This window comes from Eufriesea mexicana, unplaced genomic scaffold (assembly GCF_001483705.2).
Source record: "Eufriesea mexicana isolate 0111107269 unplaced genomic scaffold, ASM148370v2 scaffold472, whole genome shotgun sequence".
Classification (NCBI taxonomy): domain Eukaryota; kingdom Metazoa; phylum Arthropoda; class Insecta; order Hymenoptera; family Apidae; genus Eufriesea; species Eufriesea mexicana.
Window position 1 is genome coordinate 470,765 of NW_016908628.1, and position 21,231 is coordinate 491,995.

Below are 21,231 nucleotides of genomic sequence, written 5' to 3' on the forward strand. Positions count from 1 at the left end.
TTTTTTTTATTTATTTAATAGTACTTTATTATTACTTATTTGTCATTACTTTTTTTCATTAAAATATATTACTTCTCGTTTCAATTGGGAATATTTTTCAGCATGTAGCAATAAATACAATTCCGATTCAAATATTAGAGAGCACACATGAAATTAATTAAACCGAGCAAGAAAGGAAAAAGAAACTAAAGCTTGAAATCAGCTTTACAAAATACTGGAAACAGAATAGCAGGATAATATGAAATGAATTTATTAATATATTCTCCAATGTTACTCTGAAAAAGAAGTAAATCACTTTTAAGCTACATAATACAATTTATTTTTTAAATAATTCTACAAAGCAGTGCTTAAGTAATGCAAATATATTGCAAATATCAATTAATTTTATATTTTATACTTCATGATTAATATTGATTCATTCGATTGTAACTTCAAAAAAAAAAAAAAAAAATAATAAAAAACTAAAAATAACACTAACGTTCCGCTCGTTTTTTCCAGGGAATATACTGTTACGACAAACCTTTATCCAATATTGCTACTGTAGCTTGCGAATCGTGCACAGAATAGCTATTTTATCGAGTCTACCTGAATTGAGGAATATAGTATACTGTTAAAAAAGCGAACTGCTACTGAAAGAGTTATTACTCTACCTCTGTCGCTTCTCTTTCAGAATTCTTTACAATTTGTCATGGTACATTCGATAAATTCTTGTTATAATTTTATGACTCTTTCTAGCAAGTTTTATATGTAACACGTATGTTGTTTGGAAAGAAGATTAGTGGACTGTTTCCTGTGTAATCTACTTGGTAGCTTCACTTCCCACAGCTTTTTAGTCACGTTGCCGGGGTGATTCTCAAGCCTTCTTTTATATCCAGTGCACAGACGTTCAATTTCTTCTGGCACTGATCTTATCCGAAAATAGGTGTAATGATACAACGTTTCGGTTAGGTCAATTTATTAAATGTTGCATAATAAAATGCACATCTTTATACATAATGGATCTTACATAGAAGATGAAATAAAATTTTGTCTCATTTTTAAAGATTTTCTATTTATTATATTGTAGGATGACGAGGACTGGTTTTGAGACACGAAAAATTGACAAAACAACAAGAACAGAATAATCAGAAAATAACGAGAACACATCAGAAGTCATATAGAACTCGAAGAAAACACATCAGAAGTCATATAGAACTTGAAGAAAACACATCAGAGATCATACAGAACTCGAAAAGTGTTGGGTCCCGAGCACTGCAACTCGCAGGGTGGAAGTTTCATGGGGTTGTAAGGCCCATTTACACAGATGCGACAATGTTGCTGGGATGCGGCCTACTCTAAATTAGCACTATGCCATCCAGTGGCACCACGTTGATATCATGCGCAAATGATGAGTCAGTCCTACCGGTGCCAAACAAAAGAATCCCGATTAGACGTGAATAGTGTTAATAGAGCTAGACCTGGTTAGGGTTGAACAAAAGAGATCTGATGTGTGACTGTCTCTCGTGCCGAGTTAATCGTTGTGGGTCCTGGCTGATAGTCAGGTCGTGATGCTTGTCCTGTTTTCGTGAGATTTTTAGGAGATCGCTCCTCGTGACTCCTGTCTCGGTGGTTTTATAAGTTTTGTCTATCTACCGATTGGTTGGTATGAAATGTAAATGATGGATGTGTGTCTTCCTATTGGTAGTGAATAATATTGGGGGTGTGTGATAGCTTCAACGTCCTTCTGTGGTGGTGGAAGTTTAAATAATTGAAAAACACAATTGGTATTACATTATTCTCCTTTTCTTCAGTAATATTCTGCATTTTGAATGTTTTGAGTATCATTCCTAGTTTGGTTTTTATTAAATTCGTCCCGTTATCTTCGCATAGGCACCCGTTTTTCTCTCGGCATTAAAATGGTTAATATTATTATAGATAGAATATTAATCGATTAATTAATAATATTAATATTGTATATAAATATGTTAACTTTAACGTAAATGTTACATAAATAAATAAGTAATAATGTAAATAAAATATAAATAGTTTAATAAAATATATTATCATTGAGAAATCTGATGGATGGTTACTATCATCTGTTGCAGAATTTGGTACATGGGTCTTTGTTGGATACTACGAGGCCTGAAGCGGCAACAACAATTAACGGATCGTAGATCGCGATGGTTAAAAGAAAAATATCTTCAGCTGTATTTCGAGGAAGGGTGCCTCGAACCAATGACAGCCGATGCTATTAGAGCTTTTGGCGGTCGCGATTGGTCCACGACTGAAAGTATTGGCACTCTTTCGCCAACGAGTAGCAGCACTCTTCGCAAACGAAACGTTAAACGGAAGAAAACGAAATCCATCGGCAATATTCACGCGTTAACAAAGGTCAGTATAGTATACAAAATTAATAATAATCAATTCGTATAGCGATTAATTAGCTTTAATTTAGCCTTTGATATGCAAAAATTTAAGACATGGGAATTTGTTATTATATGAAAATATTTCATTAACGCACGTCGTGTATGGAGCTATTGAACTCCTAATCTACTAAATAAATGTGGAGTATTACATGGTTGCTTCAATTAAAGTATATAAAGTACTCAATTATTTGATTTAATTGAGATAGCAGTATTGAGTAGTAATATTCTGAGCAAAAATCCTGGCTAGTATAGTAGTATCCTGAGTAGATAGTATTAACTCTGGCCAAAATTTGTTTGTTAAACTCAATTATACTTATTCTTTCATTATTTTCTACTCTATAATAAACAAAGGTTTAAATTATTATGGTTTTCGTTTCTACTTCATATCAAACTTATTTGACAACCTAGTTCGTGCCTATATTGTAAATATATTGTTAATATAGCACTTTATATTTAAAAAGTTATAGCAATATTAAATAATTTCGTATTATCGTGTTTGATTAAAAACTTGTTGCCAGGGGTAGTAGTATCCTGAGTAATGATACTAAATAGTACTATTCTAAATAATAATAATGAATAGTGTTATTTTGAGTAATAGTACTAACAATAAGTAGTGGTGCTCCGAGTAGTAGTACAGAATAATAGTATTTTAAATAATAAGTAGTATTTTGACTAACAATATTAAGTAATAGTACTCCATGTAGTAATACTCAATACCTGTATTTTGAGTGGTAATACTGAATAGTAGCATTCCTGGCAATAATACTAAATAGTAGTACTCTGATTGTGAGTAGTAATATGGAATGATAACACAATGAATAGTAATGTTGAATTGTGGTATGCTGAATAGTAATACTAAATAGTAGTAACATGGAATAATAATACATTGAATAGTGATGTTAAATAATAATAAGTGGTATTCTGACTAACAACATTAAGTAGTAGTACTCCGTGTAGTAATACTGAATACTTATACTTTGAGTGATAATACTGAATAATAGCTTCTGGTAATAATACTGAATAGTAGTAATATGGATTAATAATACATTGATTAGTAATGTTAACTAATAATAAGTGGTATTGTGACTAACAATATTAAGTAGTAATACTCCATGGAGTAATACTGAATACTTGTATTTTGAGTGGTAGTACTGAATAATAGCATTCCTGGTAATAACACTAAATAGCAATACTCTATGTAGGAATATGGAATAATAATACATTGAATAGTAATGTTGAATTGTGGTATGCTGAATAGTAATACTGAATAGTAGTACTCTAAGTGGTAATATGGAATAATAATACATTGAATAGTAATGTTGAGTTGTGGTATGCTGAATAGTAATACTGAATAGTAGTACTCTAAGTTGTAATATGGAATAATAATACATTGAATAGTAATGTTGAATTGTGGTATGCTGAATAGTAATACTGAATAGTAGTACTCTAAGTAGTAATGTGGAATAATAATACATTGAATAATAATGTTGAATTGTGGTATGCTGAATAGTAATACTGAATAGTAGTACTCTAAGTAGTAATATGGAATAATAGTACATTGAATAGTAATGTTGAATTGTGGTATGCTGAATAGTAATACTAAATAGTAGTAATATGGAATAATAATACATTGAATAGTAATGTTGAATTGTGGTATGCTGAATAGTAATACTGAATAGTAGTACTCTAAGTAGAAATACTAGATAATAGAATCCTAAGTAGTAACACTAAATAATAGTATCTTAACCCTTTGGCTTCGGCACTTCAGTCCGTTGAAGTACCGTCACTGAATGGAAGCACGCGTCAAAATATGCACAGTGTGATATCTGTGTATTTCTGTACGTCTTCCTAAGTCTTAAATAACAACTTTTGCAAGCTTATTGTCAGCCAAATCCTAAATGCTGTTACCTGTTTTCTAAATCAACGGCTAAAGAATGCCTCATGTCTGGTGAGCCGAGGAAAATAAATAATTGTTCGTAAGTTACATTGAAAATGAAGAAAATAGAAGACACGGAACTTGAAATAAAACAACAATTAGAATTTGGCTGCCAGAAGACCGTAACGGGTCTTCTGGGTCTGGGGTTTGTCCCAAGATGGGACAACGCGTTTGACTTAATAATTCTAAACAACGAAGTCTTTCAAACCTTCGTGTAAGCACGTACTCACATTCTTCTTGATTTTCCTCTCATTTAGACCCACAGAATCTTCCCAATAAACCACCTCTAGTTTATAAACTCTTCCAAATAAACTAAGAAAAGAGAACCTCGTAATCAGATACGGATAAATCGCACGTGATTATTTAAAACAGGATTTGAGCCTAAAACAATACGACTCTTCGTCTTCGGATGGAGGCTTATCAGCGGCCCCTCTTCGTCACATTACGGGTAGCAGAGAATCCTTGACGAGAATCATACCAGCATCTCCACGGTCTAGCAGAGATCGAGTTCCTCCGCGCAGCCCCCCTGGATCCGCCGAACGAATTATTAGTTCCAACCTGCCTTACTCCAGCTTTCAGAGGTAAGGGATATTCCGATAATTCTCAGGGTTAAGAGGAATCTGACGGTGAGGAGGAAAGAAAAGTAGCGAGTCGACATCGACTCTAGAATTCTTCATAGTTCTTGATTACTTCCACCCTGCTGATTAATTGCACGCTATTACTCACTAGAGCCTGCAGCATTAAGAGGTAACGACCAGGGAAATTCCTTGCACTCGCGTATTTGTAGCAGGTTCCCCCTGTCAGGAGCTAATTAAATCGCGGAATTATATATTCCTATTTTCTCGTGTAACTGATGGCGCAGATGTATCCCCGTTGCTGCCTTTTCATCGACGAATTTAATGAAATTCTTCTGATTTATCCTTAAATTTTAGTCGCCATTTTGGGTGAGTTTCGTTGAGAACGGTGTATTGTTTAGATTCTTTTGTTACTTCGGTATTGTTTAAGATTCTCGTATAATCTATATTTGTTTATTGAGAATAAACAGCGAATGTTTATGCGTATATGTGTATATTTTTGTACGAAATTGGTAAATTTATGGAAATTGGAAGGTTGTTTTTGTAAATAGAAATGGCCACCAATATCTTCTACGTTTTTTAACAGTTAACACATTAGTATATTTAGATAAAAATATCCAAATAATGAAAACAACTCGCAATAAACTATTTTAAACAAGTAATTGATTGACACTTTCTAGAAAATTCTTCTCTCTTTCTTTCACTTTTATTAACTGTTCCATAAACATGTTTCCTCTTTGACGATACTCACATAACTGTTTTATTCTGGCACATTCTTCTAAACATTTCTTCAAACATCATTCATACTAGACTGCACTCGCACATATTATATTTGCACACATATAAAGCCAACACTCATACTTTTGTCATCAGAAAATTCTGAAAGAGAGTTTATTTGGATTTCCTTATTTTTGTACAAATGCATAACTTATTAGAAAAATAGAAAATATTAAAGATGAATAAAGTGATAATTTTAAGCTGTATTTTTAAGAAATATTGGTATATCTTATTTTATAATAAGAAAAAATTAAGATAAGATGTACCAAGGAGTTTCTAATTTTACAGATTAAAATAAAATATACCATTTATCTTATTAAAATAAGAAGATTACTAGAATAAGAAAAATCTTATTAAATTAAGATAATTGGTATATCTTATTTTAATATGTAAAATTAGAAACTCCTTGGTATATCTTATTTTAATATGTAAAATTAGAAACTCCTTGGTATATCTTATTTTAATTTGTAAAATTAGAAACTCCTTGAAAAGCCATAAAAGGTATTATCACAATTGCTCTGCAACCTTATAAGGGACAAAGAAATAATAGATTCAGAAAAAATTATGCTATACTGTAAATGATATTGGATGTTACAAAATTCATACAAGAAATAATTTTGATAGAAAATACAGGTTTTTATTTCAAATTTGTAAATAATTCTCAACAATGAAGACGCGTTGTTCCTTCGTGTAGCGCTCTATTTTTAATAACCCTGAACTGTCAGCTGTCTTTTCTTTTCGTTGGCAACATTTTATCGCATAAATGGCGTAAAATTCAAATCTAGCGTGAATTTTGGGACACCCTGTACTAATATTGTATAATATAATTTGGTAATATATTATTCTTTAACATATTATACTAAACTGTAGTATGATATGTTACTATAATATAGTACAATATATTATACTTATATTATATTATATTACAATATATGTACAATATATTATAATACATACATTGTAGTATATTATATTATACTACATATATAGTACATAATATAAGTACATAATATACTACATATATAGTATAATATACTATAATATAATATATTATACTACAGTACATTGAAGTATAATATAATATATTACTGTACTGTTTAATATAATATACTACATATATAGTACATATATAGTATAATATACTATAATAAAATATATTATACTACAGTACATTGAAATACAATATCATTTATTACTATACTGTAATAATATAATTTACTAATGTGAACTATAATAACATACTATAGCATACTTAAGAATGAAAACATTTTTGCTATCTACCTTGCATACATCACTATACATATATAATATATATACGTATACCTACATAAATATTCGCTGTGTACTTAGTATTCTAAATACTAGATACGTAATATCCCAATTCGTACAAAAATGATTGTAAATAAATTCGCAAGTATCGCAAGTATCAACGGAATCAATTAATTATCGAGAACTATTAATACTATATTGCCTGGACGAAAGTTTAATCTCTCCTCCAGTTTACATCTCTCCTCCTTCTCAAACATTTTCCTCTTCCAATTACATCTTGGTTCACGACACAGCTGACACCCGTTCTAATCTTCAAACTTTTAGTCTCCGTGATATTTTGCACGTACCTAACATCTATTAAAGTCTCTTCATAAGGTCTAGCGAAGTAATACGTGCCTTCTTTCGAACGATATTCACATAGCCTATTGTGCGTCGCCAGAGACAGGGATAAGAACGGATCTGGAATGTCAGGTGGAATGGAAGCACCCTGGCATGTGAAAACACGCACCACTTCCATAATGTACGAAACTCAGCTGAACTTCGTCGAGTTCGTCGCGTTGTTCCGGTCGTTCAGCCTGAGAGCAAGAAAGGATCTGCGCGACTTATTCGGCCAATTGGCGATCACTTGCCGTAGCCAAAGCGACGGTTCTTTGAGGGACTTCAATATACGACCGCCTGTGTTGAGGCAGACCAGCGATGCGACCCCTCAGCGAATCGGTTAGTTACGCCATTGACTATTTTTCCTTATAGATAGGCCTTTCGTTAGTAAAATCGATTAGTTCGACAAAATGAAAAATAAATTTTTGGAAAATTGATTGTTTCATTTTCACAATGATAGAAATAATATAATACACTCTGCATTGAATCTTGCTAAAATTTTATCAAATTTTTAGAAGTAAAACTCAATCGATCATTGTCGACAGAATGATCGAACAATGATGTTTTAAGTATCGATCAAACAGCCTGATATAGAAGTAGTCATTCATTATATGTGGTATAGTTAGTTTCGAGTAACTGTTGAGATATACTGGAGTCACGTGATCCTAGAAATATCCAAGATGGCTGAATACTTTCTGAGCAGGCTTTGTAATACTAATAGAGGTTAAGATAAATTAACGTAATCTAAATTAATAAACATGGTATAGTTAGTTTCGAATAACTGTTGAGATATACTGGAGTCACGTGATCCTAGAAATATCCAAGATGGCTGAATACTTTCTGAGCAGGCTTTGTAATACTAATAGAGGTTAAGGTAAATGAACGTAATCTAAATTAATAAATATGGTGTAGTTAGTTTCGAGTAACTTCTGAGGTATACTGGAGTCACGTGATCCCAGAAATATCCAAGATGGCTGAATACTTTCTGAACAGGCTTTGTAATACTAATAGAAGTTAAAATAAATAAATGTAATCTAAATTAATAAATATGGTGTAATTAGTTTCGAGTAACTGCTGAGATATACTGGAGTCACGTGATCCCAGAAATATCCAAGATGGCTGAATACTTTCTGACCAGGCTTTGTAATACTAATAGAGGTTAAGGTAAATGTTAAAATAAACGATGCACTTAGGAAATAAAATGGATTAGAGTGTAATATAAATTGGTAAAGTTCTATTATTGAAATTCATATTTAAATGAAGCAATCTTTTTATATAAATGGTAGAAGTAATTAAATAAAATTGAAATCGTTCATCAGACAAGAAAAAATTTCGATATTTATTTGAAAATGTATCATTTCTGTATTTATTTAACCTAGGTGAAAAGTAAAGTTTCCAATTTTGATTTTCGTTAAATTGAACGTTTGATACTTTCAATATTCAATGAATTATTCATGAACGAAAAAGAACTGTGTATTTATCGCTTTGATATCCTATTAATATCGACTAAAATGGGATTAAAGTAAATTATTCTTCGATATATGAGTAATCTTCGTAGCAGTCATTTCCGTGTACGAAACTTTTCTCATTATCGAACTCCGCGACATCTCTCGAATAAAGTTAATCAAACGAAGCAGATTACTATGTATTGCAGTGACTTCATAAACAAGTCGTTTAATATGTCATTTAATACATTCCATCATGCTCTCTATTTGAATTTTGCTTAATACGTCCATTCTCTCGTATATACATTGGTACAGAGACAATAATTTTGTATTTCATTCATTTAATTCCTATTTTTTCTGTTATTTTCAGAAATATGAAATGTCTTGTTTAGACGAAGTATTAAATATTTTACGATGTTATGAGACTGTAATTAACAATTAAGAATTTTATGATTTCTAATTAATCGATGATTTCTTCTGTGCCACACAATTTTTGTAAACAAAATTGTTCTTCGTCTCTAAAAATAAGGGAGTTTGTTGAAATGGTGAAAGAAATAAAGTGTTTAATAGGTCAGTTAATAAGTTAATATAAATATCGAAACATTTTTCAAAAAATAAATATTACTTGAAAATAGTATTACTTCTACCATATTACGGCTTATTCTATATTACTCAATTTTTTTAACTTTTAAATACAAAAATTTCTCTTTATCCCTAAAAGTAAAGGAATTTGTTAAAATGATAAAAAGAATAAATCGTTTAATAAATCAATATAAATATCGAAACACTTTTCAAAAAATAAGCATAACCCAAAAATGGTAATTACTTCTGCCTTCTTATGGTTTTCTCCATATTATACAATTTTTCTAAATAAAATTTTTCTTTACCTCTAAAAATAAGGGAATTTGTTAAAATGGTGAAAGGAATAAATCGTTTAATAAATCAATATAAATATCGAAACATTTTTCAAAAGATAAACATAACCCAAAAATAGTATTACTTCTGCCATATTATGATTTTCTCAACATTATACAATTTTTTTAACAAAATTTTTCTTTATCTCTAAAAATAAGGGAATTTGTTAGAATGATGAAAGGAATAAATCGTTTAATAAATTAATATAAATATCAAAACATTTTTCAAAAGATAAACATTACCCAAAAATGGTAATTACTTCTGCCATCTTATGGTTTTATCCATATTATACAATTTTCTAAATAAAATTTTTCTTTATCTCTAAAAATAAGGGAGTTTATTAAAATGAAGGAAATAAATCATTTAATAAGTCAGTTAATATAAATTATGGAATCATTCTTCACCAGGTCTCTTGACGAGGAACAACTCCATAGACTGTCACGAGTACAAATCCAGCAGCAACCTTCAAAAAAAGCAAGTTTTTGACGCAGTGGCCGCAGCCAGCATCGTTAATAATTGTTCCGGTGTGGACACTTCGAAATCGCAAGTTATTACCCTGGCCACGTTCACTAAATTTTTGGAATCTCGACAACAAGAAAAACTTACCGACGACGAGATCAAGGCACTGGTCAAGGTATACGAAAATTCCCATTCACCTTTATCTCTTAAACTTTGACACACTTCTAAACTATCAGCACAATACCTTTCATCCAAATAAATTTTCCTATAGTGAATAATTAATTTTTAATTTTTTCCTTTGACACTAAAATTAACGAATTTTAAAACCAGAAACCAAAGGCAGAGAAATTGATTATTCGCGAATTATGGGAAATAAAATATTCAGTGCATATTCACTGATACGTTATGTTTATTTATTTAAAATTATTTATTCGTACGAAGTTTGCAAATAACCGAGTGCATTGAGTAAATGTGAGATATACCCTGTTGTAGTTATTAATAATATCAATATTCGTGTCAAACAAAAGGTGAGGAGTTTTGGAAGAAATATTGTGTGTCACACTTTGGACATGATTTATTTTCGTGAAATTATTTACTGTTTGCATGTGATATTGGAACATTGCAAACATAAACTGTGGTACATTATTATTATATTAATATTATTATTATTATTATTATTATTATTATTATTATATTATACATTATATTATGGTTTATTAAACTTGTGTCTAAATGATGTATATACACGACTACAACTCAAACAGTATAATAGAAATAAATAAGTGTCAATCATTCTAGTATCTCGATAAAAGTCAACAGTAATTCTCAGAGTGATATATTTTTATTGCGAATATGGGGCTTTTAGTTAATAATCGAAATTTATATTTTTATAATTTTGTCAAATAAATTAGACTTATGACACAATGCCCAATCGGACCACTAATCCTGTCTGTCAACACGTATCATTTATCTCATTTAATAAATCAGAAAATTAAAGCATTTTAGCATATCAAAATATACAAGGTGACTTCGAAAGATATATACAATAGGACACCATAAAGAGTTTTTCATAAAAAATATAGAACAATTTTAACATAGTCTTCAAGAAAATCGAGTTTGGAAATTGATTTCTGTTAATGCAATTATTGTATAGCCATTAAGATTCGATTTATTGTGTTTATAAACAATGATCATGCAGTATTAAAAAAGAAAAGAAAATATTTTACCAAGAATATTTTACTATTTTAATTTCAGAATTGCTATAACTGTCATCCTCATTGTGAATAAAATTATGCTCGTCTAATTACAAAGAGGACAAAAAAAATTTCCAAACCCAATTTTCTCGAAAATTAAGCCCTAGAAAGAAAAGCTGTACTATATTTTTTTCATTCTTTTTTTTTATGGGAAATCACCTTGTGCTCACTTGTATCTATCTTCCAGAGACACCCTATGTAGTATCTAAGTACATTGATCAGCAGAATTAGTTTGCATTTAAACACATTTATCGAACATTTATCTTCATTAAATTCAAAGCAATGTCTGTCAATGATTGTTTCATAACAACGTCAGATTCCCATAAAATTATTCCATGGTAAACGTAGAAAGTAATACGTGTCTCGTCGAGAGACGTGTATCGATGAGTCATAGGTCAGGATATTCCCCTAGACCAACAAACCGCATGGCATATTCGATTGCTTCGAATTAGGATGTGTAACAGTTATGGCATTGGGTCGTTATCCTGAGGTTACGCTGTCATAGTACAATAGCATACAAAGATACAGCAAGTAGCACAATCAACCGAGACGATTTGCTCTGATTCCAGCGACACGAACCGGACCCAGGGCTACGTACACAATGGTGTTTGTCTTTCGAGGGCTTTGCACGGTACATGATGGACAAGGACAATTATGCTTTCCCAAACGAGTACGCGACACCGTCCGAGACTGAAATGCAACAGCCATTGTCCCAGTATTACATCGCCAGCTCGCATAATACTTATTTAACCGGCCATCAACTCAAGGGAGAATCCTCGGTGCAGCTTTACTCTCAGGTAAACCGTATTCTTCGTTTAGTCTAGATTAAGCAACGAGTGTTTGGCATATTGACATTTTTCGTGGATCAAAGTGTCCCTTTCCTTGTTTCGATACGTTATTCCGTTACATCGAGAACGGAGTAGGAAATAACGCGGCGTAGATGGCGCTCTGGAGTTCTTGCCACAAACTTATATTATATTCTTTAACTATTAACTATATATATGTACTGGATGAGTCATTTGACTATACTACCTCAAATTATTTGTAAATTACATATTTGTTGCATAGAAAAATGTTTAAATAATTATTCGTGCTCTATCTGTATAAAAATCAGTTCATACCCTGGAACTATAACGGTAAACTGTTTTAAAAGCACCCTTAATTGAACAGTATTGTTGAGTGACATTCGTGGTCATGGTCGAGGCTAGGCGTGCCTGATTATCGGGTGTATTGAACCATTCAATGCCGGATTATCGGAATTCTACTGTATTACATTGTTGTGATCAATATTCCGTGTCACGTCATGCCGTTTCGCGTTATGTTGCTCAGTCAGATCGCGATAAGAAAAATTCGTTTGATTCAACGTAACTCTTTGGGACACGGTATAAAGAGTATCCTCCCGTTTAGTCGATATACATATGTAAGTGCACGAAATTTTAAAAGGATTTGACCTAATTAAAATAGGTTCTACGAAATGAATCAATTTTTTGATTATTATTCGTGCAGACTTATTGACAAAAATTAAGAAACTAATTAATAATTTGTACATATTTGTATAATCTTTATTTTTTGAGGTATGTGAATGTATATATTACAATTAAAAATAGACTTAATAGAAGATAAAATTATTCATAGAATGTTTAAGTTTTAAAATTAAATTTAAATATAATACTTATTTTTTAAATTAATATCTTAGGTGATAATGAATATACAAAAATTCCCAAATAATTACCTCGTTTCTTTAATTTTATTAAGAATTGTTATTCTTTTGTGAGTTACTGTATATTTGGGGAAATGAAGAATGTTGCAAATTTGATATCTTATTATAGCAATTTTCGACGTTTCTTATTTCACATATCTTATTAAGCATAAATATAATATAGCTATGATATATTATGTAATATAATTATTCGAATTCTATAGTATATCAAACAAATATCACTTGTATCTAAATATCGATGTCATATTTTTGTTTGACAAACTAAAGGGAAAGGTGTTAAAGGGGTTATAACGAAAAGGAATAGTAGTTAATGGAAACAGTGAAAAACTGTATAGATTTTTATTGAACGAGTGAATGGTTAGAACTGGTCTGTTTAGGGCCACGCAAGTCACAGGAAGTCTCCAGAAAACAGGAGATAAAAGACAAAACGCAGGGAAAGGGATCGCCCCCACATCGCTAGGATATAGAGTCTGCTTTACTATTTAATTTTACTACAACAAAAGGGATTTGTAAATCCTTCCAATTAAATAATTAAATATTGCATTTCTTAAGATCGGTTGAGAAACACTGTCTCATTGCATTACAGAGATTTTACTCGTGTATTTCACAAAATATCTTTAATATGTATTCGTAGAGATAATTTTACTGCAACAAAAGAGATTTGTAAATCCTTCCAATTGAATAATAAAATATTGCATTTCTCAAAATTGGTTGAGAAACACTGTCTCATTGCATTACAGAGATTTTACTCGTGTATTTCACAAAATATCTTTAATATGTATTCGTAGAGATAATTTTACTACGACAAAAGAGATTTGTAAAACCTTCCAATTAAATAATTAAATATTGCATTTCTTAAGATCGGTTGAGAAACACTGTCTGATTGAATTACAGAAATTTTACTTATGTATTTCATAAAATATCTTTAATATGTATTCGTAGAAATAATTTTACTACGACAAAAGGGATTTGTAAAACCTTCCAATTAAATAATTAAATATTGCATTTCTTAAGATCGGTTGAGAAACACTGTCTCATTGCATTACAGAGATTTTACTCGTGTATTTCACAAAATATTTTTAATATGTATTCGTAGAAAGGTATAACCAAATTTGTATAGCCTTGGAATACTTTCGTGAGCCACTGTATATACTGAAAATTGAATAGATATTAGAACCTCTCGCCGGTTATAGAGTAGATATAAAATCAATGGAGGAAGCGGAGGTTAAAGGAGGAAGCTGAGGCGTTCAAGGTGGGAAATTTTATGTAATGGGAGAAGCGTAGAGTCTGCAATAAACTAATAGACTAGGAAATTAAGGACCTTGGAATAATGGATATTGAGGATGGCTGGAGTTACGTTCGTGTTTAGGGTTTTATAGAGGGTATATGTGGCTGGTTGACGATCCTCGTTAATCCTGCGTATGTGACTCCTTCAGGTCTATGAATTAGCCCAGTTAATAACCGTTTAGAACCCAACAAATGGTATATATATGCAATAAATGGGGAGCAAATGCATTAAAAGTCGTTTCAATTGAAAATTGAAGTGTTAAAAATATTTGAAATATCTAAAATATTAATATGGAATAAATTTATAATTATTTAAATTTTTATCAAAACTAATTTGTATACTTCGTAATTGAAATCTTTTTTGTGATATCGTTGCTTTAGAAGATGACTTATTATATTCGATTAAAACAGGCACCGTGTATATATTTATACAGGGTGAATCGATAACTTTGATCGCCTTGATATCTCCATTATTTTTGGACTTATAGAGAATTGTTGACGAAATTTGTTTACGAAAATTGTTTGTTTAATATTTGTTTCTTTGTTTGGTGGCCATTAACATGGAAATATAATTTTCTTGCAAGTGAAATAATTCTGAGAATTGTACTACAGTAAACAGAGCACTCGTTCAGTATAGTAAAGAATGTTATAATAAAATATAGTTTATTATTGTAAAATAATATTTAGACAATTTCTGTAATCTTCTATGAATTGTAAATGCAGATATTTCATACCTAAAGGTCGTAGAAATTCACATATTTTTAGAAATAACAAAAAGATATTCAAAATAGTTAAATTTATTGGTCCACCCTGTATGTTTATATATAAATATAAATACAAACGAATAGTAAGATATTAAGCAAAATTAAATTAACATGTCTCCAAAAGAGATGTATAAACATTGAAAATTATTATTAACACTATTCTTTTTCATTTTATTATTATTTTACATGAGAAAATTGAATGATCTTATATACTTTTTATTTTGAAATTAATCATTTATTAGACGGATTTCCTTCGTTTCTTTTTATTATAATATATATCACAATTCCATTATAATGAATGTGCTTTCCAATAATTGTACCAATTATAATTGAAAGGTTTTAGTTTCCCAGCCAATTAATCGAAATTCGAATATTACCAATAAAGCATTATACTGCATCAATGAAATAAACAATATAAAATAAATAAACCCATAAAAATATCATACAAATAAACAGGAATTAATTTTCAACAATTTCAAATGCAATTTTTGTTACACAATTTTCCAACATTATGACTATTCAAATTTTACCAACAGAATATTATGCTACATAAATTAGAATAATAATAGAAAATAATAAGAAAGAAAGAAATTTTTAATAATTTCAAATATAATTCTGCTGCACACAATTTTCCATCATTAAAACTATTCTTTCACTATAAAAATCTGAACACATCCAATATCTTTAGCTACTAATAGATTACTATTTCAGGAATTATGAACACATCCAGATTACCTCATTCATAATTTTTTTTACAATTTTCTATAATTTAAAATATATTTTACCATAAAAACCTTAATAAATCCAAAATTTTTAATTACTAATCGGTTACTACTTCTAAAATTATGAATACATTCAGATTACTTCACTCATGAATTTTTCACACAATTTTCCATCATTGAAGCTATTCTCTTACTCTAAAAATTTCAGCAGATCCAAAATCTTTAGCTGCTAATAGATTTCTATTTCAGAAATTATGAATACATCCTAATTACTCTATTCATAAGTTTTTCACACAATTTTCCATCATTTAAAGTAATTTTTTACTATAAAAATCTCAACACATTCAAAATCTTTAGCTACTGATAGATTACTATGTCAGAAATTACAAATACATCCAGATTACTCTACTCGTGTAATTTTTATACAATTTTCCATCATTTAAATTATATTTTTACTATAAAAATCTTAACAAATCCTAAATTTTTAACTACTAATCAATTACTGCTTCGAAGATTACGAATACAATCAGTTTTTCATTAAATTTTCCATTATTTAAACTATATTTCTATTGTAAAAATCTCAACACATTCAGAATATTTAATTACTAATCTAATACTACCTCAGAAATTATTAATACATCCAGATTACTCTACTCGTGTAATTTTTATACAATTTTCCATCATTTAAATTATACTTTTACTATAAGAATCTAAACATGTCGACGAAACTCATCGTCTTATATCTATGAGTACTATTAATCACTGACCCTTTAGGAATTAGAATTTCTAAAATTATTAGAAATTAGAATTTAAAAATTAGAAACGTGTCAAAATTATACTTGATACAAATGGCAAACCTTCGAATAAGTCTTGGTCGCGAGACGTTAAATAGGTTTCGAAGTGTTTGCAGTAAATGAAATCTTTGACATAAAATGCTTCACGTGACGGTAATTTCGTTTTCCAGGTACTACTAACAGGATGTAGGTGTGTAGAACTCGATTGCTGGGACGGCGATGATGGCTCGCCCGTTATTTACCATGGTCACACCTTCACTACCAAGATACCATTCCGCTCGGTCGTAGAAGCGATTGACAGAAGTGCTTTCGTCAGTTCCCCGTATCCCGTGATTCTCTCGATCGAGAATCATTGTTCACAGAGTCAACAAGCTCGAATGGCCCAAATATTTCAAGTACGTTGTCTCTTATTGAAATATTTCATGCATTCTGCTAATTGCGTGAGCTCGTGCAACCTGCATTGCGTTGAGTGCCTGTTGAACACTGACACAGACAATTAATTAATTTTTCATTTACTTCTTGCCCGTTATGACAGTTCAAAATTACGAATTAAAGTTCTAAAATAAATTTGTCCATAAAATTACCACTGGCTAAAATATCCTGATATATACTATACACATGGGGCATTTTGTTTTAACCTTTTGCACTCGAGAGGTGATCATCAGTCCATTTCATAAAATTTGGAAGATCGATATTAATTAATATATCAAATTTAATGCAATGCAACAGTGTGCGAGGTATCGAAATCAAATAATTCTACAATTCTGTTATTATACAATTCTTTATTTACTGCTCAAAAAATTATCTTCAGTATTTTAGTAGAGAATCTCTGAATTTCTATTTTTCTCTAGCCAAAAAATCGTCGAGTGCAAAGGGTTAATTGCGTCGTATTTTGAATACCTTCTGAATCAGTGCTTGTCAAATTATGGTACTTTGAGTATTTCCAGGTGATACACGAGCTGAATTCAATTTTATAAAATTTTTAAATTATACTATTTACTATTTAATAATTTCTATTTGCAAAGTGGTATGTGATTTGATTTTAAGAAAGGTTGAGAACCACTGTTTCAGATTAAGGGTTGCTTTAAGAAATGTTTTAGATGGAAATTAAATGATTTTAAAGGACATGTAACATAATGAGAGTAAGCTTCTTTGGGGTAGTATATAAAGGTTTTTTATGGAATTATGTATTTTTTAGTATACTAATTTATGTAAATTGTTATTCTATATGATTATGTATTAGGTCACTTATAACAAAAGATTATTAGTTTAGAAGATATTTTAATTTCAATATTGGGTAGTGGCATTGATTGACGTCAGTACCAACACAACTATTAGATGTCACGCATGTTAGCTATATTTAGGTTGAGCACTACTATCCAATAATAAAATTAAAATACTTTCGAAACTGATAATTTTTTACTATAAGTAGCTCGATACTTTATATGTTACAGAGAATAATTAATTGTATTTATTAATGTATTAAAAAATATATAATTCTACGTAGTAGAATATATATATGTCTTCTACATAGAAATATGAAAGAAAGATAAAAGAATATGAATCCTGAGTGAGTTTATGACATTTTCGTAAAAACGTATAAAATTGTTGGAAAATATTGTAATGAACGCGAAATGAGCTATATGGTTCCCGAAATAAAGGTTAATATAGGGTGTGCTATTGAAAAATATTATATAAACAATTAGGGGGTGATTCTTCGTTAAAAAATACATAAAAAATATGGAATAAATTTTGTTCATCCGAAGCTTAGTTTCCGAAAAAATTAATTTTTAAAATTTGTTGGGTATATATACATTTCCACAATTAAAATATTATACTTAATTGATGAAGCATAATATTAATGATAATGTTCTTTTTATGATTTCATGAATCTAGTGTTTTACAAAAGTCATCTCGTGTAGGTTCATTTATGTCATTTCATAATAAACTATACCCAATGAATTTTCAAAATCGATTTTCTCGAAAACTGCATTTTTAGTGAGAAAACGTTATTCCACATATTCTATCCATTTTTTCACAGAGAATTACATTTTGTGCACTTGACAAAGTTTATCTCAGTTTTATGTGCAAGTACACGTATACCCAACAAATTTTCGAAATTGATTTTGATGAAAACTGAGCTTTGAATGAAAAAACGTCATTCCACACTTTTTATCCATTTTTTTACGGAGAATCACATTTGGTGTACTTAACAAACTTTATCTCAGCTTTATGTACAAGTACATGTATACCCAACGAATTTTCGAAATTGGTTTTCTCGAAAAATTAACCACTTGCACTAGAAAGACGTGCCACACACGACGAGATGTTTTTATTCCAAAATCGCCAGCGACGTGTCGCGCACGTCGAGATGCTTTTGTTCCAAAATCGCCAGCGACGTGTCACGCACGTCGAGATGATTTGTTAACCAGCGACGTGTCACGCACGTCGAGATGATTTGTTCCAAAATCGCCAGCGACGTGTCACGCACGTCGAGATGCTTTTGTTCCAAAATCGCCAGCGACGTGTACACCACGTCGAGATGCTTTTGTTCCAAAATCGCCAGCGACGTGTCACGCACGTCGAGATGATTTGTTCCAAAATCGCCAGCGACGTGTACACCACGTCGATAGGTATTTATCGCAGAAATAAAAATGACGTGTGCTGCACGTCGACTAACAACCAGATCGTTCATTTCTCGACCTACAGTTGCAGAGTGCACGGTGTCGCATAGTGTCATCGATATCTTGGAAATATTTCAGAATCGATACAGTATCTCTCGGCGCCAATGTGATACCTTACGCGTGTTATACTGTAGCGCACGGCACCGCAACCGTGAGTTTATTGGTAGCGCAAGTGGTTAAGTTTTGAGTGAAAAGATGGTATTTTACATTTTCGATTTATTTTTGTATAAGAATTATTAATTTCATCATTTCTTTATTATTCTGAATAATTAATTATTATTCTAATTATTCTTCTTAATAATTTCGGTCGCACCCTGTATAAAGACGAATCTTCGATAGATAACTATATCCCTTTCTTTATTCCTTTTCTTTCTTTTTCCATAATATACTTCAAGTTTCCTGTGATTCGTATATTTTTATTACTTTCCCGTGATATTTTACGCGACAGAAATATTCTTGCCGAAGAAATGAACTTTGCGAAATAAAGTTACGTGGGCACTGTTTCAGTCTGTATTTGGGGATAAACTAGTGACAAAGTTCTTGTTCGAGACCGACTTCGGTGATGACCCCCAGCTGCCATCGCCGTCACAGTTACGCTATCGAATATTAATCAAAAACAAGAAACTGGTGGTAGACCCTGCTGGTCCTTTGGCCCATGCTCCCTTGAGTCATCGTGGAAAAATGCTTATGTCCGATCGTGCATCATCTATGAAGCAGATGCGCACCGATGTAAGCAGTGCCTCCGTCGTTGAATATTTCAGCGAGGATGACGACGATGAGGAAGATGACGACGAAGATGACAATATTGATGGTAATTTTCAAATATTTTTTGGTTAACCCTCTGCTCTCGAGAGGCGACTCTCAGTCGCCATTTAATCAGATTCTAAAGATGGTTGTTCATTAATATCTCGGATTTAAAATTACCCAATGACGCGTGGAATATCGAGGTAAAATAATTCTTATTGTTAACACATTGAGCGCCAGCCTCATTCGCTTGTTTCCGAACAACGAGTAGCTAAGAAAATATTTAAAACTTATACATTTTCTTAAAATACTATATTTTGATTGCATATTCGTCATTCTGTGGACATTTTGCTATTACTAGAATCATCGAAATCACTCGAATATCGTAATGGAAGAGCTCTTGATATTCTCCTTGGACCCAAATCGCTATCACTGTCCTCGACTTGTGTGTCAGAAGCTTTTGAATGTATCGAATAATCTGATAGAGGATCAGCAATATACTCGTTAAAAGCTTCGCTCGTATTATATGGGTAAAAAGTTACAGAATAATAAGACTTATTATATTGTTCAACGAAAAGCGTAAACCTACGAAAGAGGTACTAACTACGGAATACACTGCTTGAGAGTGATTCTTGCTTTGATTGTTTCTGATCCATCGTATACGTTTTATTTTCGGAGTATAACAAATGCAGATTGTCGTAAACGTGGCAAGTGAATGCAAATTGACGTGTAAGACATCCATACAAGCAAAAAAATCCTCATCATCGTGAGAGCGAGAGTCAAGTGACGAACTTAGAAACCCGCATTAACGCGAGGCCGGCGCTCAAGCGACAGACTCAGAAGCCCGCGTTTTCACGGGACCGACGCTCAATGTGTTAATCTGCACTTCTTATTTACCGTTTTGAAAATATTGCCGACTTTATGGCAGAAAGTCTTTGAATTTCTATTTTCCTGTAACGAAAATATCGCCGAGTGCAAAGGGTTAACACTATGCCGTCCGGTGGTACCACGTTGGTGTCATGCGAAAACTATCGGACAAATGCCAGTGACACCACATTGGTATCATGCGCAAATAATGAATCAATCCTACCGGCCCCAAACAAA

At 31.3% G+C, this 21,231-nt stretch overlaps 1 protein-coding gene across 1 annotated transcript in view; it reads left to right on the top strand.

The window, feature by feature from the left end:
• Positions 1–21,231, top strand: part of LOC108545515 (1-phosphatidylinositol 4,5-bisphosphate phosphodiesterase epsilon-1) — a 107,015-nt gene that overhangs the window by 76,345 nt on the left and 9,439 nt on the right. Inside the window, 7 exon segments of the mRNA XM_017897178.1 lie at positions 2,085–2,370; positions 4,714–4,922; positions 7,384–7,679; positions 10,108–10,334; positions 11,982–12,209; positions 16,870–17,094; positions 19,891–20,194. Of these exon segments, the coding sequence (XP_017752667.1) occupies positions 2,085–2,370; positions 4,714–4,922; positions 7,384–7,679; positions 10,108–10,334; positions 11,982–12,209; positions 16,870–17,094; positions 19,891–20,194 (1,775 nt within the window).